The sequence below is a fragment of the Humulus lupulus genome, chromosome 4, assembly GCF_963169125.1.
Source record: "Humulus lupulus chromosome 4, drHumLupu1.1, whole genome shotgun sequence".
NCBI lineage: Eukaryota > Viridiplantae > Streptophyta > Magnoliopsida > Rosales > Cannabaceae > Humulus > Humulus lupulus.
In genome coordinates, this window is record NC_084796.1 from 3,501,632 (window position 1) to 3,527,742 (window position 26,111).

A 26,111-nucleotide genomic window follows, 5' to 3' on the forward strand; every position below is an offset into this window, starting at 1 on the left:
TCCGGATTCTGTGACATCTAACGAGAAAGAAAAAATGGTGAGGGCCATGCATGCAAGAATCACGAGCTCGATGGATGAGCTCGGAGATCTAAGGACAAGAAACTAAGTATTTAGACCCTCACTAAGGGGTCAGAGCGCGTGTTCCACAGGAAAGGAAAAGGAGCGTGGATGATTTTTTTTTAAAGTCCCGAAGTTCAAGGGAAAGGAGAGTGGCAGTTAGCCAGGAAAAGCATTTTTGGGTTTCGTGTATTTGTCAAAGCCCATATTTTTATCCGAAAGCTTAATGTACAAGAAACGCTGCCTAAGAATTTCAAAACCCAGAAAATGGGAACCACATTCAAACGTCGAAAATGGGTATAAACCAGAGACGAACATCCAGAGTGAAAATCCAGAAAGCCTAAAAACCTATCGGTTCAAAACCTCCTATCGCATCATGCTAAGAACGTAAACTAACATACACAGCAAACACAGTATAAAAAGAACAACAAAAATGGCGTACTTACACAGTGATGGTGATTGCAGCGAAATCGTCGAGTGGAGAAGAGGTTGCAAGAAAGAACTCACTGACTCGTACAAACCAGGATTCCTTTGTTTCTTCGGCCTAGAAAACATGCACTGAGTGTAAACTGTGATAAGAAGTTTAGGGAGTGTTTTTCTTTTTTCTGGCTTGTGATGAACAAATGTGAAGAAGACGAAGAGGGGGTCTTGTATATATAGGTGGGAAAACTGAATTAATCAGGAGCGTTGATTAAATTCCTCAACAGATCGAATGGATGGGAATCAGTGACAAGATGGCGCCGAAAAGTTGTCAGACGAACGATCGTGGGCGTGTTCCCAAGGTACTCAAGTACCTAAAGTGAGCAATACCCATCTGGCACGTGTCCATCTTCAAGAGTGTGACGGTATGGTTCCCGAAAAGAGTAGTTCAAAAGTTTCCTTCTCTTAGGATTCGAACAAATACTTTTGAGGGGGCAAAATGTTATACCCAGATTTCGAGCCATAGTAAATATGACCTTGAAAGCTGAGTTCGCAACAAATGGTCTCGTGAGGATTAGAGTGATCTAGGATTGTAAGTCGAGCTTGCAAAGTATGATGTATGATCTCGAGTGCGGTGATCTCGAAATAACCTCGATCTCGAAAGGTAGCTCCGAGAACATCTTCATCTTCAGGAACTTCGGAGCATGGTTCTTAAGCTCGATATCCCATCTCGAAAGAAACGTTAGCTCGGGAGATGTCAGTGGCTCGCACAATGACATGAGACCAGAAATGCTGGAGCCTTGAAGATACGCTATAACCACCTTGAGTATCTACAAGTGTAATAACTATGAGATGTAGTCCTCATTAATTGATGTAAATCCCCAAGAATTGTGGGATATTATTTAATACAGTTATACGCCCCCTGATCTTTGGGGGACGTTTCCTTTAATATCTGATTATTGGCATTTAAAGCCATTTATTTTTATTCACAAAAGAGTAACTACCCAAAATATGTGGGATAGTATTCTGCACCCTTCTCTATAAATAGAGAAGGCATGCACCATTGTAAAGGACCGAAATTCTGATCCTGGAGAGAAAACTTTGGAGAATTTTTGCTAAAGAATTGTTCAGAGATAATCTTGAGGTTAATAACAGTGACTCGTGGACTAGGCAGATTTAACTGCTGAACCACGTAAAAAACTGTGTTTGATTCGTTTGTTTATTTTTGGCCATTGTCTTAAATTGTTTACGTGCTCTCTTCTTTTATCTGCTGACGAAAAACGGCGTCAACATATATATTAAATAAAAAAATTAGATTGAATTTTTTTATTTATGTTGTTAAAATTAGAAGAAAAAGATAGGTTTTATTTTTATAATATAAAAAAAAATTATAAACCCCAATTCTGGTCATGGAAGGTTTTTTCAGGCGTATTTGGAAGACGTTGGGGGTGGATAAAATTGGTTTGCTGAAACATGGCCTCTTTATTGTGAGATTTACTTCTATGGAGAACAGAGATAAGGTGCTTGCAGGTGGATACTATTTTTTTGATAGGAAACCTCTGATGATTAAAGCATGGGACCCGAATGTATGTTTGCAGAAGGATGACATTCGTTCGATACCCATTTGGATCCAAATCCATAATCTGGATCTAATATACTGGGGTACTCGATCCTTATTCAAGATTGTTGGGCAGATTGGTAAACCCCTTAGAGAATATTTGGCCACCAAAAACAGGGATCGCTTACAGTTTGCAAGAGTGATGGTGGAGGTTAGTGTGTCTCAAGCTTTTCCATCGTCTATTAGCTTTATGAATGAAAGTTCTGAATTGATATGCCTAGACATTCACTATGAATGGAAACCTACCTTCTGTTCGAAATGTAAATCAATGGGACATGATGATATGGTCTGTCGCAAGCAGCAGCAAAATGGTTCTCAAGTGACATCAGTGTGGAAGCCTAAAAGTGGTGCTCCTGTAACTGAGGAGCAAAGCAAGGAAATCCCAGCTGTTTTGGGAACTTCAGATAGTCCTGGTGTGGAGACTGATAACACTACGAGAGACCATGGACTGGATAAGGATGGTTTTCAGGTTGTTCATAAAACTAGAAAGGTGCTCAAAAAGAAGGAGCAATCTGTAAATATTGGCAATACTTTTGGAATTCTTAAGGATACAGCAGAAGACTTACAATTTGGGTAGATTTTGTGTGAAATGAGTTCTAATATAATGGGAGGGGGAGTGCCTCCAGCTGCTCATGGATAGAATTTTAACTTGGAATGTGAGGGGGATTAATAAGCTGAAAAAGCAACAGGAGGTTCAAAATTTTCTCAGTAATAAGAAGATTGGTATGGTCTGTTTTCTTGAGACCAAAATTAAACGTCCTAGAATGGGGCAGCTGTATCAGAAAATGTTTTCGGGTTGGTGTTTCACGTCTAATCTCGCTTGGCATCCGGGTGGCTGGATTATTCTAGCATGGAAACAAGAAGCCTTTGATCTTACTGTGCTAATGTGCTCAGATCAGTTTATTCACTGTTTTGTTCAGCCGAAGAGAGTGCAAGGCTTTTATACTACATTTGTTTATGCTTTCAACAAGCATAGTGAAAGGATGAGCTTATGGGAAAAGTTGAGAAGTATTAAAAGGAATTTGGTTGGCCCTTGGCTTATGATGGGTGATTTCAATGCAACCTTATTTGGAGAGGACCGTATATCAGTGAGGGGTCACAAGTCTGCGTGTCTTGTTTTCAAAGACTGTCTGGAATTTTGTGATCTTCAGGATACTAAGTTTTCAGGCAACTATTATACTTGGAATAAAAAACAAAGTGGAGATGATAGAGTCTATGCTAAATTAGATAGAGTTTTGTCTAATCCGGAGTGGAGTTCTCTTTTTCCCATTGCTGAAGCAGTATTCTTACCAGAGGGAATATTTGACCATAGCCCAGCTCTCCTGTCAGTTTATTCGGAGGTGAAGGGGGGAAAAAAGTCTTTTCGCTATTTTGACATGTGGAGTTCTGCTTCTAGTTATCATGAAATAATTTCTCAGAGCTGGACTCAGGAAGTTGATGGAACGCCAATGTTTCAAGTTGTCCAGAAATTTAAAAGGCTGAAAGGGACCCTTAAAGATCTGAATAAAAAGCATTTTGGAGACCTTCAAGCCAAAGTTTTGCTAGCTAGGCATAATATGCATGAGACTCAGCAATCTCTTCAACATGATCCCTTGAACACTTTGAGAATAGAGGAAGAGGTGGCTGCCTGTGAGCATTATAGAATCTGTCAGGATAACTATGTAGAGTTTTTGAAGCAAAAGGCTAAAATCAGGTGGATTAAGGAAGGGGATGATAATACCACTTATTTTCATCAAAGTTTAAAACAAAGAAGAGCCTTTAATACTGTTTATTCCATTATGGACATGCAAGGAAATTGGGTGGATTCGAAAGAGGGGGTTAATGAGGCTTTTCTCTCCTACTATAAAGATCTTTTGGGCTCTAAGTTGGCTAAGCGCACAAAGGTGATGAAATCAGTTATTGGCATGGGGCCTCTAGTTACTAAGGAGCAGCAACAGTTCCTTCTCCAAGATTATTCCCCTGAGGCGGTCAAAAGAGTTATTTTTTCTATTCCTAACCAAAAGGCTCCGGGTCCGGATGGCTATGGTAGTGGGTTTTACAAAACTAATTGGGAGCTCATTGGAACAGAAGTTTGCAGGGCTGTTTTATCATTTCTTCATTCGGTGCACCTGCTCAAAGAGGTAAACAACACTTCAATCACTCTTATTCCGAAAACTAATTGCCCAGCCAATGTTAGTGATTTTCGACCAATATCTTGCTGTAATGTACTGTATAAGGCAGCTACAAAGCTTATTTGTGAGAGACTCCGAATTATTCTTCCTGATCTTATTGCTCAAAACCAGGGGGGTTTCATTCATGGGAGGTTTATTGCCCATAATATCATGATTTGTCAGGATATTGTGAGGCACTATCAAAGGAAAAATGTGAAACCCAACTGTATGATTAAATTGGACCTGAAAAAAGCTTATGATACGGTTGAATGGGACTTTTTAGAGGAGATGCTTAAGGAGTTAAATTTCCCTAGTAGTTTTGTGGGGCTGATTATGACCTGTGTTAGAACTCCTCATTTTACTCTGATGCTAGATGGCACTTTCCATGGCTATTTTGAGGCTAAGAGGGGTTTAAGGCAGGGGGATCCATTATCTCCCCTTCTTTTTGTCATTTGTATGGAATATCTTTCTAGAATTTTAGCTAAGATTGCTTGCAAAACTGACTTTCATTTTCATCACAGATGCAAGGAGCTTAAGCTAAACCATTTATGCTTTGCAGATGATGTTATTATGTTCTGTAAAGGAGATTATAAATCTATTGTTTTCCTCTTACAAGGCTTCAAAAGATTTTCTGATACTTCGGGTCTTCAAGCTAATATAACTAAATCAGCGATCTATTGCCATGGGATGAGGGATGAAGAGGTGAACCGTATTCTTTTAGTTTCGGGGTTTACCAAAAGCCATCTGCCTTTTCGTTATCTTGGGATCCCAATCTGTTCGAAAAGGATTAACTTGGCTGAGTGTAATGTGTTGGTGGAAAGGATTATTCAGCGAATTCGGGTCTGGCGTTCGAGGCATATATCTATAGCTGGTAGGCTTACTCTAGTCAATGCTGTCTTGATGGCCATTCACTCTTACTGGGCTCAGATTATGATCCTTCCAAAGACTCTTCTGGATAGAATCAATCAAATTTGTAGAGCTTATCTTTGGCATGGCTCGGCTGATTATTCTGGACCTGGTTTTGTGTCTTGGCAGAATGTTTGTAAAAGGAAGGTTGAGGGAGGCCTAGGCTTAAGGAATATAGTCTACTGGAACTATGCTGCAGTTGGCAAACATGTTTGGCATATTACAATGAACAAGGAAAACCTTTGGGTGAAATGGGTGCATTCGGTCTATCTCCATAATCAAGATTGGTGGCAGTATCAAGCTCCTAGCGATAGCAGCTGGTATTGGCGTCAAATTGTGCGGATTAAAGAAAAAATCAAAGGTGTTGTTACCAGAAACAGGTTTGAGGAGAATTTTTATTCTATTTCTGATATATATGCACTGTTATTGAACAACACTCAGCCAAGATTTGTTTATGCTGATCTTTGGAGTAGATTAAGTGTTCCTAAGCATAGAATTTTTATCTGGCTGTATCTCTTTCGAAGATTGAAAACTAAAGATCGTCTGAGGAAATTTGGGCTGAATATTGATTCTTGCTGTAGCATTTGTGGTGTTGAAGAGGAAACTCATAGCCATCTTTTCTTTGGCTGTTCCTTCAGTGCTCATTGTGCTCATATTTTGTTGGGATGGCTGGAAATTAGAACCAGAATCTTCTCTGTGGAAGGAATTTTCAAATGGATAAAAAGATCCAAGTTTAGTAGATTCAAGAAGTTAGTGAGTTGGTCTATCCTTTCTAGTCTCATCTATCATGTTTGGAAAGTTCGTAACATAGCCTATTGGGATAGTGTGGTTTGGTCTGTTCAGTATACTATCAGAAGGATTAAGTGGGCTGTATATAATAGATTTCTTTACACTGGTTCTTTAGGAAGGAATGTAGATGAGTTGATTTGGTTTCACAAGTTGTTTGAGTTGTAATTAACGTTGTCTAGCTGTTCATTGCAGCTTTTGTATTTTTGGTTTTGCAATATAATTGACTTGCTTACCAAAAAAAAAAAAAAAAATTTAAAAAAAAATTGAGACACTAATATCTATTAGTATGTATATATATAAATGAATTACACAAATATATAGCATTAAGTAAAAGTAGAAGAATTAGTAAATATATATAAAAATTATAAATTTTTATTATTATAAAAAAGAATTAGAATTTTTTTACTCATATATTATATTATTTTTTAAAAATATTATAAAAAAATCAAATAAATATAATGTTTTTTAAAATATATATATAATTATGTAATATTATAAAACTGTGCAAAGCGTGGCTATATTTCTTAGTTTTAATATATTTTACTTGATATATTCTTGGTAGGATATAATATATATATATATATATATATATATATATATACATATGTGTGTGTTTGTTCTGTGTAATTGTTATTTGTAGGTTTTAAATTTTGGGACCTGTTATAATATAGTTGTTATGTTGCCAAAATTTTGGTAGACTAATGAAATTCAAAACTAATTATAAAATAATTTTTAATATCAAAATTGAGCACAATTAATAAAATAACTTACTAATAAAATAATTATTAATAATTAAGTACATATAATAATTAATTATCATTAATTAGAAAATTAAATTTTAATAAATAACTAATTACTTTTAATTAATTATTTCAAAAATAATAACATTAATAACTTAAATAAATAAATCATAATTTTGTAATAATTTTATATTATTTATTTGTTTTATACTAATTAACTAAGTTTTTTATGCAATAGATGTCGCACACATGCATGATGGAGTTGTGCACGGTGGAGTTCAAGTACATGTCTCAACGCCTTCCTCGTGAAGCTCGTTCTTCACCTAACGTGATCAAATATGGGGTTGCATTGTCACAAGCTTCGCCATCGCTTTAATATAAATTCTGGGTTGCAGTCACAACCTCCGTAAATACCTCCATATGTGATCATCACGGTATCATTGAGTTTGTAGATAACATTGACGATGATGATGCTACGAACTTAGGATTAGAGTAGTCTAATATTAGATTGTAATAACTATTACAAAATTAATTGAGACGATTAGCAATTGCGAATATTATTATATATTTATATTTAAATTAATTTTACTAATTGACACATGCATATCTAGTAATGTTGAATATTATTATATATTTAACTTATAATTAATTTAATTAAAATTTTATCATATATTAAAAATTTTATTAATTATAATTTAATATTTTATGCTTTTATTTATACGAAGGATTATTATTTGTGGCAAATACTTTAAATATTTCACAACAAATAAGTTATCAATATCACTTTGGAATGAATTTTTGCAGTGGATAGGTTATTATTTGCATCGAAGTTTTTATACACGATAAAACTTTGTATTAACGACGAAGTAGTTATGGCAAATTTATGAGGTATTTGTGACGAAAATCATTCGCCGCAAATAAACCTGGATTCTTGTAGTGTATTTCTCAATTAAGGTTGATCTCTTTCTGTATATTATTGGTTTTGGTCATAGCTGTAAAATCTTTGAAGAGATGAGAGCCAGAATTGTTATGATAATTATCATCATTATTAACCACCTATCTCTCAACGATATTCTCTATTATTGGTCTTAATTAGTTGAAAATCTCTGAACAGATGAGAGCAAGTTGTATTTATAGATTTTGTACGCGTGATCACACCCAAGTCAATTCAACAGGTTAAAATATATAATATTTTCTACCATTTTTGGAAAGATAAAAATATGAGATTTTGTGTTTGTTTTTGGGTTGAAAAATGAGATTTTTTTTTGGTCGAAATATAAAATTTTGCATTTTCTTTTGTGTAGTCGAAATCAAATATTTTGTTTACCATACCACACAACATGCTACTTATGGGAGCGCAAAGGAATTGTGTAAGCAATGTTAGTCATTTGTTGACGCGGTTTTTCACTAATAATGAATTATTTGAATAACTATGATAGATTAATACTTAATGATAAACCGTACTAAGAAAGTGATAATGCTTAGGAATATTAGAAACGAAATATAAAACAAATACTCGCTCCTTTTTACGTGGTTCGGAGGTTAAAATCCTCCTAGTGCACGAGCATGTGTTATTACTGTATCTCTCTCTATATTTTTACAGCATTTGCATTACCGAGAAAAATCCAACCCCCAACACTACCCATGGTCTTGGTATTTATAGGAGAATGATCCTTGGGTAGGTGTTGGGGTCATCCTGTGACCCTTTGATCCCTCACATCATCTCTGTTACACTAATGATTAATATTTACATTTTATATTAAAGTGTGGTCTAATCATTAGGTAAAATGGATCATGGGTCGCTTGGTCTAATTCAGGCGTACGGTGTCTGATCACGCACGTTTATATTGCGTATCAGGGAATTATAACTTTTTGCTAGCCAACTGTACCCGAGCTGCCTAAAAAGGTACATGCTGATTCTCATGGCGTACATCATTAATCACAAATATTAAACTTATGAGAGTACTACTCAAAAGTAAAAAAATATCATAAATAATAATATTGAAGTGGAGGAAATTGGTTAAACTCCATTGGACACAAGTGCATACATCTTTTCTTGCAACTCTGATAAGCCCAAGAAGTAATAAATATGATTATTGCTATGGGTATCATATTACTCAATAAATATTATTTTATGATGTATCATAACGATGCAATTCAATATCGGGTCTTACATATTTTATACTAATTATATATATTATGTAAGGCTGGGTATTATATTGTACCAAATAACAATGCTCTATATAGGAAAATTTTTAGGTAGAATCATCATTTTTGTCCTTAATTACTGTAGGTTTTTTTATATATATATAATTGTGTATTGCAGGTATACCAGGCATTTTCGACTAGATTTTGAGAAATTTTAAATAATCCATGATGCAGAAATCAGGATTCAAACAATCAGTGACACACATCAATTTTTTTTTTTATATTCATGTAAAAACAAACTATTTTTTAACCTTAATTTTGACATTATAAATTACTCATAATTTTTTTAAAAATTGGTGGGAAGTGTCCGCAATAACTATCATGTCGTTACATAAATAAAAAAGTTTTAATTTCTCCTAACTGTCAAATATAAAAAATAAAAATAAAAAGTCACTATATTACGAAGCTTCCAATATATATATATATATAAATATATATAAAAGAATGGTGGGGTGAGACTGTTAAATAAGACATCAAATGAAAGAAAGTGGCCTAGATACAACGAAGCAAAAGTAAGAGTTGTTTAGATCAATGATATTAATGAATGAAGCCTCAGTTGGGCTCAGTACTGGTGAGAGAGGTTTGGGGCAAAGGGAGTTGTATGTGCTAGCTAGTTGATATTAAAAAAATGTTATATATATATATATACATATCAAGAAAACGGTCAGACAACCACCAGCATTAGTTATGTAATTGCCAAATAGAGAGTAAGGTACGTACAAGTTGGCCAACATGGCAAATATATCTGGGCCTTATTTAAATTATAATCTTTGGGAACTTAATTTTACAAATTTTATTTAATTATTTTTTAGGATTTTTTTGCAGTTAATAAAATGCCAGAATTTTCATTCTATTGATACTTCAATAAATATCGAAACTTTATTTCTGAATTTATTTATGGGTAGGCAACTATATTTTGTATCATGTGTTTTTGCAAAGTATCATTTTGGTACCTTTTATTTTCAATAATACTTATATGGTATCCTGTATTTTAAAATCATAGATATTTGGTATCCTAAACTCAAATTTAATTAATAAAATTTTACCAATTTAATCAAACTACAGTCAATTATGTAAGTTCCAAATTTAAATTTAATTACTTAATTACATATAACTGATGACAGTTTGATCATATTGACAAAATTTTATTTATCAAATTTGACTCTAGGGTATTAAATATGTATAATTTTAAAATACAGAATACTATATCAACATTATTGAAAACAGAATGTATTAAAATAATACTTTGCAAGAACATAAGGTAGCAAGTGAGTAAATTCCCTTAAATTTATTCAGTAAAATGTCAAATTATTACTCAAATGCTGACATATTATAGAGAAACCGTACTACTAAACTGTATTCTACGTACTACTTATATATATATGAGTCTTCTTCTTCTTCTTCTTCTTTGAACGTAGGAAGCAGTACGTAGAAGAATATATCTATATATATTATACAGTACTATAATAATCTTATATCATCATCATCATCATGTGGAAGCTAAGGGTTTCAGAGGGAAAAGAGGATCCTTGGGTGAAGAGCGTGAATGAGAACATAGGGAGACAGTACTGGGAGTTCGACCATCATAGCAGCTTAACACCTCAACACACAGCTCAACTCCAACACCTTCGCCATCACTTTCACCACAACCGCTCTCATTTCAAACAAAGTTCTGATCTTCTAATGAGGCTTCATGTATATCTATTTATCTGTCTGTCTATATCTATATCTATATTTTCATTTATATATATATAATGATAATGATATGATGATGATGATGATTATGGTGATTATGATATTGTTGCAGTTTGCAAGGGAGAATAATAACCCAGTGGAGAACACAATAACAAAAGGAGTGAAGGTGGAAAGTGGAGAAGAAATAAGCAAGGAAGAAGTGAAAATCACGTTGAGAAGAGCCTTGTCATTCTATTCAACTTTGCAAACTCAAGATGGCTTTTGGCCCGGTGATTGTAGCGGTCCTTTGTTTCTTCTACCTGGACTGGTATTAAGTAAAACTTTTCTTGACACACTCTCGATATCTTATTAGAAATATTTATAATGTGATACATTTAAAAATTAATTAGTGATTATAAGTAGAGTTAATCATATTCTTATTAATCACTCAATATTTTTACACTTGTTTCATATGCGTCATCATACTCTAATATCCCCTTAAGATGGTAGTGATTTTTTGCTCACCAATCTTGAATCACCCAATCATAAGTGACTCATTTTTAGCTTGCTTTTATTTTTATCTCAAGTGTCTGTATGTACTAGGCTTAGCTAACTATGATACCATGACAAGAATCATGTGACTCTATATCTAAAAACCAATAATTGATAATTAGTGCAGTTACCCATCTTCTTATTAATGGCTCATCAATATTCTTGCACTTATTTTATATGAGACACCATATATACTCTAATAAATAAGAGGGGCGAGAATATACTAAAATTATAATATAAAATTATGTATATTAGTTTTAAAATTTAAACATCTTTTCTCATATATAATGACTAAAACATTTTTAGTGGAATCATAATTAATTGGTATCACCTAGACTTAAAAAATGAGACAAAAAAAAATTCTTGAATGCAAAATTTTAGGAGTAGGAGATTCAAGCTTTGAACTTATTATACCCTACAACAAAAATGGAGGTTTTATTATGACTTCATTTGAGAGACGTTAAAAATCTATCATGTCTCCTATAAAGAGAGACATTGTAGAGGAAGTCATTGTATGGGTAGATTTGATGTCTCTCATATAGAGACATAGGAAACTTTCAATGTCTTCATATGGGAGACGTTAAAAGTTTCATATGTCTCCATATGAGAGAAGTTATGATCTTGTTTGGACTTTGGATTTAGGAAGGAAAAAATAAAATCCAAAAGATTTTATTTTCTTACGATTGGATTAAATAAATAAATTAATAATTCTTTCTCTAGAAAATTAAAACTTAAATATAGTACATATTTTTTTTAAAATTTACCACAATTGTAAATATCTACAAAAAAAAAAGTCTCTTATCAAATTTGTGGGTAATATTTTTTCCTTCTATTTTATTTTCGTTTTATTTATTAATTAATAAAATTGAATTATATTTTATTACATATAATAATTTTAAATTGTAAATATTAATTAAAAATAATAAATACCATCTTATATTCTTTATTTTCTGTTATTTTATATATTTAAATAGAAGGATAATCATTTTATAGAAGAAAAATGATAAAATATTTACTTTCTAAGCGATGTGAGACTAAAGTTAGAAAATAGCAAAAACTTTCAATAACTCTCATAGGAGACATGGTATGTCTTTCATGTCTCCTGAAATATCTCATTTTAATTTCTCTCATATCTTTTCATGTCTTACAAAATGAGACATAAATAAAAAAAATTATGTCTTACTAACTTAGACATAAAATACTTCTCCAAATTTTTAATGTCTTACAACTATAGTGTAAGACATAATATTGAGTCATTAAAAATCTATTTTGTAGTAGTGATACTTTGTGAAAAAATATTCAGTATCACTAGCTAGGTTATGCCTTTACTAATAATAATAAAAAAAAGTAATATTATGGATATGTGTGGCACTTTCCAAAATGTATTACTCATTTTAAGTTCTAAATTATATCATGCGATTAGTAAAATCAAATCTTGCCCAATAATAAAATATTTATATGTGAGAATGTAGTGAAAATTTTGATGTACTGATATTTGCAGCACTTAAATGCCTATGTAAATTTTTTAGTGCAAATTTTTTTGTCATTAATGTTTTGGTGCGCAGTTGGCCACATGTCTATATTTGATTGGATAAATAAATAATTTCATAGTAATTTAACTGCTGCAAATATTCATATTTTATATTATTATTTTTAGCATATAAATAATTTTATTTCTAATTAAATAAATATATATTTTTAATCATTTTATAGTACAAATTCTTTATTTTATTGAAAATTAATTTATCTAAAATATTCGATATATCATTATTATAATATAGTTTTCTTTAATAAAAGTATATATTCGTAATCAATATTATAGTATACATATATTTATCATTTTATAGTATAAATATACATATTACAAATGTTACATTTAGTATAGATAAAAAAAAACTATGGATATATGTACTTTTATTATTAATAATATACAAATGTGAGTAATAATAGTAATAATAATAATAATAATAATAATAATAATAATATTAAATAGTCATATTTGTAGCTAAAAAAATTTAAATAGTCATATTTGTAGCACTTAAATCTTTTTGTAGTTTTTTTTTTATCCAATTTGTTCGGAACACGCAGCCCGTTATCATAGTTAATTAATGACTAGGTAAGGACTACAAGCATTACCATATAGGAATTTTCGCAACAATTCTCCTTTTTATATATATACGCTAAAATTATGCCTTAAACAAGCAAATTACTAAACTAAGCTCTTAATTATTATTGAGAAAATACCATTTTGGCCCCTGTGACTTTTTCGAATACGCGACCGACCATTGTGTTTTGTTAAATGACTATTCATACCCTGTGTTTTACAAAATAAATCAAAATAGTATTCTAGAGACTCAATTTTGGTCAAAATATTTTCAATTATAAGATCAATTCTCAGCCGTCAGTGATGCGATGGGTCCAGAAAAGCGAAAAGTGGTCGAGAAGCTGAGAATGAAATATTATATTTGAAATTTTGTTGACCAAAATTAAGTATAAAGTACTATAATTTTGATCCATTTCGTAAAACACAAAGTCTGAATTATTATTTAACAAAACACAAATGCCGATTGCATATTTGGGAAAAACACATTAGCCAAACTGGTATTTTCCCATTATTATTTAATAATATAATCCAAAAGTCGCATAACAAATTATAGCTTGAGTGAATAATAATTAATTAAATTTAAATAATCTAATTAATTAAAATTTAAAATTCATGAAATTAAAAAAAATATTCATAAATTGTGTTAATGTTAATCATTTTTTGTGTTAATTTTAACAACTTTTTTTTTATCTATCTTTATAATTTTCTAAGAAGTTATTTTAACAAGTTTTCATTTTTTTTTTCTTTTTGTTTGAATGTTTAATGTCTAAACATTTAAAATTGGTAAATTTTCGTATAAAAAAAAAAGTTGGGTAGTTTTGCTGATAAAAAAAATATTTAGTATTTTTGTCGTAAAGAAAAAAAATGTTAAGCAGTTTCACTGCCAATTTCACTTCTACGTAGTTAACGGTGTTAAGCGGGTAACTACAGAAACTATGCTTTTGTAACTTTGTGTACTTTTCCCACAAAAAAAATTGGGTAATTCACTGTAAAAAAATTTGAAAACCTTGGTAGGATTTTTGCATTCGTGCGAAGGAAACAAATTAGACCTAGAAAATACACAATATTTTATATTTGATATTGATATATTATAAATGGTAGGTACTTATTTGATATTTTGTATTTTAACAAAGTATAACTTTGGTATCATATGTTCTTAATAATGATAGTACCCTATAATTTGAAAAGTGATATAAAATTTTATCACGTGTGTTTTTATAAGGTGCTTGTATTTTGTAAATCAGTATAAAATGATACTCTGTCATTTGTGATCAAATTTGGTATTATTTTATTCCGCAAATTAAGGGTATCAAAATAGTATTATTCATAATATATAGAGTACTAAAACTACACTTTGATACAACATCGAATATCAAATATAAGTAAATTTTATATTATAAATATATACATAAGTAATAATTAATGAGTTTGATAATGATGTATATATATTTCTATATATAGGTTATTGGATTGAGTGTGACAGGGGCTCTAAATGCCATCTTACCCCTTGAGCACCGACGTGAGGCCTGTCGTTTCATCTATAATCATCAGGTAATAATTAATGGTAATACTGTGCTATTAATTAATAACAGTGTGTTTGGTATATTGTATTATAATAAATTGTGTTTTATAATATATTTTTGTATAATATTATATTTGGTTTAAAATACAAGTCAATACCAAATATAATATTATATAAAAATATATTATAAAATACAATTCATTAAAATACAATAAAATACGACATATTACGAGTTACCAAACATGCCCTAAGTTTCTTAATATCACAACTTGGTGCATATTCTAAAGTCAATTTTGTTAGTTGTTGGAGTCTTATTGATAGTAGAATCAAAAGAGCCTTCTTTCATTAAATTTGCTTTGAACAAATGTAGTCTTTCTTTGGCTCCATCTAAAAATTGCATTAAAAATGAGATAATAAAAGGAAGTCCATTTTAAAAGTTTACATAATATTTGTGCAAAAGTATGTTTTTTTTTGTGTTGCTTTTTGGTACCTTAAAGTGTCCAACACTACATGAGGTTGCACTTTATGGTTGGTTAGCGGTACTTCATAATATTTATTAAATTCAAATGTGTGGGACCTGATATTGGATTGTACCAATAATGCCCCTTAGTATTTCTCTTTTTTTTTTATAGCAATTAATTAGTGAATATCAACTAAGTTACAAATAAATAGACATTTGATATTAATAATTAAGGATTAACTTGGGTCACGTAGAGATGCTTTGACAGTGTACTCTTGTTATAATGAGAGCTACACCAAGCTCTTGTGTATCAAAACGAGAGCCTTTTTTTTTCAGAGGGAAAATAGACAGATAAATAAATAAATAATACGGAAGAAGAAGACAAGACAATCTAGTTTGTCAAATCAAGCCACATATTAAATAAATTTGGTGCAAAACGTTCTCTACAGTTTAGGTCTTGATTAAATAATATTCTCTAGATATATATGAGTTGACAATGACATTGAGACACACACTTAAGTCAATTATGATGAGTTATCAGCTATTTAAATATTTTTTAATATATTATGTTACTAAAATTAAAATTAATGATATATTATTGTGAAAGATTTGAGTATATAATTTAAGTATATAATTTAAGTGTGTTGCAATAATTATTAGGGATGTCAATTTAACATGTGTGGGGAAGATGACTTCCGTCCTGAATCAGTCCGTTTACATTGTAATTTATATTTTTAATATAAATATTATTAAAAATATATAATATAATATTTCATTTAAAAATATATATATTAATGGTATAATTTATTGTTTTTTAATTATTTTATATTAAAAAGTATTAATTATTTTAATTTATTTTATCAATTTTAGAAAAAAAAAATTAAACATTTTTATTAAACGAGTACTTGATGAGGCCCCAATTTCGAGACGGGACGGGGATGGGGAGCCATCCCCAACCCCGCCCCGCACTGTTTACATCCCTAATCATTACTCATAAGGATATATGTGTCTTAAGTGTTCACATATAATTTCTTTGTGAAGTTGTCCTAATATATATCATGTGATGTAGTCGATCATAGGTATAATACTATATCTCTCATCACAAAGAGTCTTGTGATTTTGAAATGAGAATAGCTAAGGGATATTATTGGTGCCCAATACTATAAGGATGTGACATACCGCTATTGATGCAATCTAATATCGGATCCCATTTATTTAAATTTAATAAATATTATGGAGTATCGATAACTAATCATGGGATATCATCTCATATGGTGTTGGATACCTTAAGGTGTCAAATTACAACACTCTTTTGAAATCCCTCTCCCCAAATAAATTAATATATTATATGATACAAATGTCATATAACAAGCATTATGCTAATGCTGTAGCAAATGATATGGTGTTAAAATGACATTTTTTAAAAAAATATACTATTTTTCTATATACCTATATAAAAATATATATTTAAATTTGAGGCCCCAAAATTATACTAAATCTATTTTAGGCCCCCACTTTCTCAAGACCGACTTTGTTTATTACTCTTTGGATATCAGCTTAGAATTCAGTATTAAGATGTATTTGTCCAAATTAAGCAGAGTTTAGTCTCATCAACATCCAAAAGTGTTTTGTAATAGAGTTTGATTAACACTCTTGTGAACCACATAATAATTTGTTTTCATATTCATTTTCTTGATTTCCTGCTTGTTAAATTTTTCTCAATTACCTACTCATTATTATTAGGTTTTTTTTTTTATTATTTTCTACTCATTTGGTTAAGCTCTTTTTGTTCAGTTAAGTATGATTGTTCTAATAATCAGAACATATATACTTTATATTATTCATTAATTTATTTTTTCTAATTACCTATATAATATATATTTATAGGACACCACTTTGGCTGCACCGATGCAGCTAAAGCCCATTTCGACACCTAAATGACTTTTTTTCCAATTTTTTTTATGACAATGTACATTGTTGTCATTTAAGACATCCTACAAATTTTTAAAAAATTCTGAATAATTTACAGTATCGAAAACAGGGTTCAAACAGTTGAATTTTACACACGCATTAAAAAACAGACACGGGTGCAACAACCTTGTTTTCGGAACCGTAAACTATTCAGAATTTTTTGAAAATTTGCAGGATGTCTTAAATGACAACATTGTACACTGTTATAAAAAAAATTAGAAAAAAAAGTCATTTAGGTATCAAAATGGGCTTTGGCTGCGTCGAAGTGCTGCCCTATATTTATAACTTGCATAATAATTTATTTACGAGATGCAGAATGAAGATGGAGGATGGGGACTACACATAGAAGGAAGAAGCACCATGCTCAGTAGTGGGCTAAGCTACGTGGCTCTACGATTGCTCGGAGAAAACATGAACGACGGTGGCGACGTTGGAGCCATGCACAAAGCCAGATCATGGATACTCCACCATGGTGGCCTTACCTACATTCCTTCATGGGGCAAAATGTGGCTCTCGGTACAATTAATAAGCATTTATTCACTCACAAAAATCATTATCGGAGCCAAATATAGAGAGGACTAACAAATTTTTTATAGAAAATATATAAATACATAATTTATTTTGGGAGCGACTACAACGCTTCCCCTTTTTTTGCAACACCGGTGCATCATTTTTCTATTTCGGCACCTGAATAGCTACAATCCAAAAAAAATTATATGATGATGTACATTCTAGCTATCTAGAACATCCTACAAATTTTCAAGAAATTCTTAATAAATTATGGTACCGAAACAGGGTCTAAACTGTCTGTTGCACGCGTGCCTGTTTTTTGTGTACGCGTGTAAAATTTGACAGTTTGAACTTTGTTTTCGGCTTCGTAAACTATTTAGAATTTCTTGAAAATTTGCAGGATATTCTAAATACCTACAATGTACAACATCATATAAAAAATTTTGGGATTATATCTATCCAGATGCTGAAAATAGAAAAATGATGCACCAGTGTTGTAAAAAAAAGGATGTGTTGTAGTCGTTCTCAATTTATTTTTACATATAGTTATATTATTATTTTTTAAATAAATATAATGTGTGAAAATAACGTAGAAAACAAAGTTAGGGGGATTTATACTATAATATAGAGAATTAATAATATTATAATTAATTAGGTACTTGGAGTATATGAATGGAGTGGCAACAATCCAATACCTCCAGAGCTATGGCTTCTTCCATACACTTTAAATCCTATGCACCCAGGTAGGTTATACGTGTATATATATATATATATATATATAACATTTATGGAAAGAATTCACGATTTATGGTAAAAGAAGAAAAAACAAAATAATTAAACTAATATTAAAGATTACCTTGTAAGTATTGTAGGTAAAGTTTAAAATGATGAGAATAAAAATTGAGTGAGAAATAATAAAAGAAATCTTATAAATTTCAAAATCACATTCGAATGATATTTAAATGGAGAATGAGGTTGAAAATTATGGGTTAGTACTAGTGTATTCAAACAAATAAAAATAATAATGAAAAAACCAATGATGGCGGAAGTATAGTGACAAATGCTGACCTATGTATTAAAGTTTTTTTCGAGCTATTAGCTCTCGTATAAGGGTTTGTTTTTAGGTCGAAGTGGATCTTTTTTTCGAGCTATTAGCTCTCGTATAAGGGTTTGTTTTTAGGTCGAAGTGGATCTTTGTGCTTGGTGTGGATTCCCTAGATATCCTTTGAAAAAGCATTAGACAAGTCTATTTCTATTCCACTTCTTAAAAATGATGATATTGAGCTGGGGCGTGAGGACACCACTTTTTTTTTTATTTTCTTCATATAAAAAAATAATAATGAAAAATAATCATTCTTTTATATAGATGTTACAAAAAATATATATATATATAACAGATTATATATATATATATATGGTTGCAGGACGAATGTGGTGTCATTGTAGAATGGTGTATCTGCCAATGTCATATCTATACAGGAGGAAATTTGTGGGTCCTATTAATTCCTTGGTTTTGTCTCTTAGGAAAGAGCTTTATACTCTTCCCTATCTTCTAATTGACTGGGATGCCTCTCGTAACCTTTGCCATAAGGTATATAAATTAATGTCTCTTCTATATAATATTTTATATAATACGTGTGTAGATTATTATGAAATTTTTTTGTTTTAATAGTTTTTTATATTTTTAAGGTTAATTTTAATGGAATATTTTTATATTTAACAGAATATTCTTACATTTACCGGTAGTTTGTAAATACTTAAATGAAATAAATAATTAAAATAAGATATTTTTGAGATATTTTACAATAATAATTATTTAAAAATAATAAATAATTAAACAAATTAGAATATTATATTTTTGAGATATTTTACAATAATAATTATTTAAAAATAATAAATAATTAAATAAATTAAAATAAGATATTTTTTAGATATTTTACAATGATAATTATTTAAAAATAATAAAATCATACGTTTTATAACTTAAATAAAATTTAATTAAACTTAAAACCACTTATTAGAATAACATCATATTAAACATATAATATAAATTACTGTCAATTAGCAACAAAATATTTTTTAAAAAAATCTAACAATAAACTTACATTTAGAATCCACGTATAATATTTAATATTACATTAAACATATAATATATAATCTCTTGTTGTCACTCCCAAATTCATAAACTAGAACAAACATAAACTTAAACAAAAATAAATAAATTATATTAATTAAAATATGATATTTATTTCAAAATTTATATGACATTAATATAAATTTAATAAATATAATTAATAAATTCTATAAATAAAACTAAACAAACGTGCATAATGCACGTTGCTTGTATCTAGTATATATAATAAGTGTGTAGATAACAAAAATTCTTAGTTTTAACGGTTTTTTATTATTTTTAATGTTAACTTTAACGGAATATTCTTATATTTAACAGAATACTCTTATATTAATTAACGGTAGTTTGTAAATACTTAAATTTAAATAAAATTAAAAAAATTAAAATATAGTAATTTTTTATATATTTTACAATGATAATTATTTAAAAATAATAAATAATTAAACAAATTAAAATATGTTATTTTCAAATATTTTACAATGATAATTTTTTTAAGATAATAAATAATTAAACAAATTAAAATTTAATATTTTTAAGATATTTTACAATGATAATTATTTAAAAATAATAAATTATACGTTTTATAACTTAAATAAAATTTAATTAAACTTAAACTCACTTATTAGAATAATATCATATTAAACATATAATATATAATCTCTTGTTGGTACTCCAAATTCAAAAACTATAGAACAAATATAAACTTAAATAAAAATAAATAAATAATTTAATTAAAATAATATATTTATTTTAAATTTTATATGACATTAATATAAATTTAATAAAAATAATTAATAAATTCTATAAATAAAACTAAGGAATAGTAGATTTGTATCTAGTATTTATATATATATATATATATATATATATATGAGAATAATAATCACATGTAGTAGAAGATGATGATGATGATGATTATGATTTTCATTAGGAGGATTTGTATTATCCACATCCAAAGATACAGGACATACTTTGGGATCGCCTGCATAAGATAGGAGAACCTCTTCTGAAGAGTTGGCCTTTGTCGAAGCTAAGGCAGAGAGCTCTTCGTACTGTCATGCAACATATCCACTACGAAGACCAAAACACTAACTACGTCTGCATTGGCCCAGTCAACAAGGTCAACCTTTAAATTATCACTTGGTGTACGCATAATTTAATTTAAAATAAAATATAGGGAAATTCTCCGTTGCACCCCTCAAAAAGGGACACATCGGTGCATTTCTGGTATTTTTGGTTCGGAAAGTATTTTCAGCGAATTTTTTTTTATGATTGTGTACATTGTAGTTATTTAAAGCATCCTGCAAATTTTCAGAAAATTCGAAATAATTTACAATATCAAAAACTAGGTTCAAAACAGATTATTGCACACGTGAACATGTTTAATAACTTTATTTTCAGCATTGTAAATTATTTAAAATTTTCTAAAATTTGCAGAATTTACCTAAATATATGAGACCTATTATATAATATTAAATTGTTTTAGTCTCATTAAATGTGACTACATATGTGGTGTTAGACACGTCGAAATATAGTGTTGTTATTTTGCATTTTAAATTAATGTATGTGTAATACTACATGAGCTAAAATCCTCTAGCTAGTTAGTTAATTTTATATTAGATTACACCAATAAAAGTATGAGTATTGGATACCATTGGAAATAAAAATACCAATATATAATATTGTTAAAAGACCACCGATGTGGTGGCCTAAATATATGAGATACCTTATTGTTTCAATTATATATATATATATATTTATGAGAATTTTTTTATTGGAGTTTTACTTTAAGTCTTATCGGTGGGACTCTTCAATGTTCGTGATTCATAAATAGTATATATTGTAGTTGTTTAGAGCATCCTACAAATTTTCACAAAATTCTTATAGTTTACAGCACCAAAAATTAGGTTCAAATATGTTGCTTTCTACGCGCATAAAAAAAATTAGTCACGCGTGCAACAACATGTTTGAACCTAATTTTCAGTACTGTAAATTATTCAAATTTTTCTAAAAATCGCACTAATGCTCTAAATAGCTACAATATATACTATCATGAAGAAAAAAAATCGCGTCGAGAACACTGAGAGTCACATCAATAGAGCGTAAAGTGACGACCATGGCGGAGAATTGTCTTATATACTGATATAAGTAATAATATACGATAATGCATGCATGCAGGTACTCAACATGGTTTGCTGTTGGGTAGAGGATCCACATTCTAATGCATACATGTCTCACCTTTCCCGAGTAGAAGATTACCTTTGGCTGGCTGAAGATGGTTTGAAAATGCAGGTTTATTATATATTTTTACTAATAATTTCTTATATATATATATATAAATGTGTATATATATATCATCGTCATCATCACCTGCTCATGCTTCAGATATATAATGGGTCTCAACTGTGGGATTGTGCTTTGGCTGTTCAAGCCATCAGGGCAACCCGTTTGGAAGACGAATATTACAGTTCAATGCTTAAGAAAGCTCACTACTTCATCAAAAAAACACAAGTAATTAATATTTGTATAATTCTATATATATATATATATATATATGACAATTCTTTTATAGAGCTTCACTTTAAGTCTTACTGGTAGAGTTTTCAGTGTTCTCGACCTTTGAATCATTTTCAGCGTGATTTTTTTTATGATCATGTATTTTGTAGCTATTTAGAGCATCAATGCGATTTTTAGAAAATTCTAAATAGTTTACAGTACCGAAAACTAGGTTCAAACATGTTCCACCCGTGACTAAATTTTTTTATGCGCGTAGAAAGTAACATGTTCAGACCTAGTTTTTAGTACTATAAACTATTCGAAATTTTCTGAAAATTTGCAGATGCTCTATACAACTACAATATATACGGTCATACAAAAAAAATCGCACCAAAAACTTATCACGAATCGAGAATAGTGAAGAACCCCACCAATAATGCTTAAAATAAAGCCCAATAAGAAAATATATACTGTTATATAGTAATATATATACTACTATACTGATCACATACAATTAATATATATTGTTTTGAATTACATATAATGAAGATAAGAAAAAACAGTCGGGGTAATGTAAGTGAGTGGTATCGCCACATTACAAAGGGAGGATGGACCTTCTCAACTCCTGACAATGGTTGGCCTGTCACTGATTGTACTGGCGAAGCTTTGAAGGTCATATATACATATATATTATAAGAGTTTTTCATCACTGATCAACCAAAAAATTCACGAAAAAATTCATATAAATATATATACAGGCAGCCGTCTTACTATCAGAAATGGCATCTGAGATTGTGGGAGAAGCCATACCAGAAGATCACCTTAAGGATACTATTCATCTTCTTTTATCTCTACAAGACAAGAATAATGGAGGGTTTGCACCCTATGAACTCACAAGATCCTACGCTTGGCTGGAGGTGTATATATATTTATATATAAATATTGGATAATTTTCTTATAGGGCTCCATTTCATGCTCGCTCTCAATATTTTCAACTTTTAAACATTTTTCGGCACGATTTTTTTTTATGACCGTGTATATTGTAGCTATTTAGAGCATTAGCGCGATTTTTAGAAAATTCTGAATAGTTTACAGTACCGAAAACTAGGTTCAAATATGTTGTTGCACGCATGACTAATTTTTTTTATGCGCGTGCAAATCAACATATTTGAACCTAATTTTCGGTATAAACGATTCAGAATTTTTTGAAAATTTACAGATGCTCTAAACAACTACAATATATACTGTCATAAAAAAAATATCACTTCAAAAACTATTTACAAGTCGAAAACAATAAAAAATCTAGGGCTTAAAGTGAAAAACCCTATAAATTTTTATATATTTACAAATGAATGGTTTTTAAAACATACCAAGATATTTTTACCGTAAAAGCAAATGAAGTATTTAAGTGCAATAATGTATATTATATATGCAGTTGATGAATCCATCTGAGATATTTGAAGACATCATGATCGAGCACCAGTATGTGGAATGTACAGCCTCAGTGATCAAGGGTCTGAAGTCGTTCACAGAGAAATACAAGGAGCACAGGAAGAAAGAGATCGAAGAAAGCATAGAAAAGGCAGCGGAGTTCATAGAGAGCAGGCAAGAAAAAGATGGGTCGTGGTATGGATCATGGGGTGTGTGCTACACCTATGCCACTTGCTTCGCCGTAGAGGGCCTGGTCGCCGCCGGCCGCACCTACCACACCAGTCATTCCATTAGAAGAGCTTCTCGTTTCTTGCTCTCCAAGCAACTTCCTTCTTCTGGGGGTTGGGGTGAGAGTTATCTTTCATGCACAAACAAGGTACACTATATATATATATATATATTTATATTTATTGATTTATGATAATAATAATAATATATGGTTACCTTTGAAGAGTAGAAAATTGGATCATTTGGTTTTGTTACGAAATTAGAAATGATAAGACCCTTTTCATTATTTTGGAATAGCGTAATCCTTTGAAAAAATATCCTCTCCAATCTTACATATATTCATGGTTGAAAATAAAATTATAATAGCATAGGCAAGAGTATGAAATTGGTAATTCAATGATAAAATATATATACCTCTTTTTTTTTTTTAAAAACAAGCTCCAAGGTGTGCCAAAAATTGTGCCACTAAAAGTTGGGCCAAAATTTGGCATAGGCGCACATTTTGCATTACATTTTTTTATTTATTTTTATGTGATTTTTATTATTTTAGTATTATTTTTATCAATATGCATTAAATGCTATATTTTTTACCGTATTATTTTATTATTATCTTATACTATCAATAATAAAAAATAAAGCAAAATAATTATTTTTTGTATATTTTCAATAAATATCAAATTAGTATTAATAAAATATTAAATTTTACAATAATTTTTATAATTGTGCATTGGAGCATAATACTAAAAATTGTGCTAAATATGTAATATATTAACTTTTTGTGCTGGATATAGCACACTATTTACATTTGTAAATGAAATGGTCTAACTATGCATCCAACTAGGTTTATCCTAATTTATTATTGACAAACAATGAACTCATTTATTCTTTTATGTTTTATAGCTTATATTTTTTTAATCTAAAAGTTACTCATACATACATATATAAAAACACTCACTATATACATACATATATATATAAATTATATAATAGGTGTACACCAATTTGGAAGGAGATAAACCACACTTGGTAAACACTGCATGGGCCATGTTAGCTCTCATCCAAGCTGGCCAGGTACATATACAATATATATATATATATGAATCGATCGATCATATAAATATATTTATGTTATACACTTTTAATAATAATACACATATATGTTCATGTGACATGTGTATGTATTTGAATATATATATACAGGCCGAGAGAGATCCCACACCCTTGCATCAGGCTGCAAAATTGTTGATTAATTCACAAATGGAAAACGGGGATTTTCCACAACAGGTAATGTTACAATAATAATCAAGAATGTGTATTTATAAATACTAATAATTAAGTTGTTTTTGGCATATATATAATAATTTGTTTATTGGAAAAATGATGAATAGGAAATTATGGGAGTGACCAATGGAAGCTTGATGATCAGCTATACTGCGTACAGAAACATATTCCCTATATGGGCCCTTGGAAACTACTTCACTCGGGTTTTGTTGCCTTCTTCTAACAATATATAATATATTATCGTAAGCTGATTTGGTATAATAAATCATTGACATTTATTGTCAATTTGTTCAGTCTATTTAGTATTATGTTTGTTTGTTTAATTATGTAAAAACGTTAAAGTCAATATTTATAGTAATGGATCATGTGTGGACGGTGAAAATTATATGTTCATGTCGTGATAAGAAAAAGCTATGTATTATGAATGAATAAAACCAAAAAAGCTCATCTCATGAGTACTACTAGTGATTGTGTTTTGATAAATCAATTATTCACTTTATTTATTATAACATTATATATATATATATTCACCAATAATACTTATTATTTGGCAAAATGATATATTTTTTAAAATTATTTTGCACTCTAGTTTAGTTTTAATAATTATTTACAAAATTGTTTCTCATAATTTAGACAGTTAGTAAAAAATTTACACAATTGATCGAAAAATTCAAACAGTCGGTCGAAAATTTTAGAAAACTGGTCGAAAAATTTAGACAACTAGTTAAATTTTAGACAGAAGTCATTTTGTAAAAAATTATCAAAAGTATACTAAAGAACAAAATCACTTAAAAAATGTCATTTTCACCAATTTCTCGTAATAAAAATATGAATACTTAGAGCTTCAGCAATACTGGTGCCAA

The 26,111-nt window shown here is 29.8% G+C and overlaps 2 protein-coding genes across 2 annotated transcripts; both read left to right on the top strand.

Moving 5' to 3' along the window:
* Positions 1–1,886: 1,886 nt before the first annotated feature.
* Positions 1,887–2,672, top strand: LOC133830640 (uncharacterized). Its single transcript, XM_062260654.1, has one exon. It carries the CDS (start codon positions 1,887–1,889, stop codon positions 2,670–2,672), a length of 786 nt encoding a protein of 261 aa, XP_062116638.1.
* A 7,658-nt stretch (positions 2,673–10,330) lies between these two features.
* On the top strand, positions 10,331–25,712 carry LOC133829688 (cycloartenol synthase-like). Its single transcript, XM_062259449.1, has 15 exons — positions 10,331–10,583; positions 10,696–10,890; positions 14,680–14,769; positions 17,487–17,687; positions 18,337–18,424; positions 19,106–19,272; positions 20,744–20,932; positions 21,991–22,104; positions 22,198–22,323; positions 22,858–22,980; positions 23,067–23,225; positions 23,744–24,115; positions 24,958–25,038; positions 25,168–25,251; positions 25,356–25,712. The coding sequence occupies exons 1-15, from the start codon at positions 10,380–10,382 to the stop codon at positions 25,479–25,481; spliced, it is 2,319 nt and encodes a 772-aa protein (XP_062115433.1). The 5' UTR covers positions 10,331–10,379; the 3' UTR covers positions 25,482–25,712.
* The last annotated feature ends 399 nt before the right edge of the window (positions 25,713–26,111 follow it).

Bases quoted from the DNA above. Each gene is read 5' to 3' on its own strand.
- LOC133829688 (XM_062259449.1), top strand. From the start codon at position 10,380: ATGTGGAAGCTAAGGGTTTCAGAGGGAAAAGAGGATCCTTGGGTGAAG. The intron at 23,226-23,743 runs GTGTATATATAT...TTATATATGCAG, and splicing joins GATCCTACGCTTGGCTGGAG to TTGATGAATCCATCTGAGAT. The intron at 25,039-25,167 runs GTACATATACAA...ATATATATACAG, and splicing joins CTCTCATCCAAGCTGGCCAG to GCCGAGAGAGATCCCACACC.
- LOC133830640 (XM_062260654.1), top strand. From the start codon at position 1,887: ATGGAAGGTTTTTTCAGGCGTATTTGGAAGACGTTGGGGGTGGATAAA.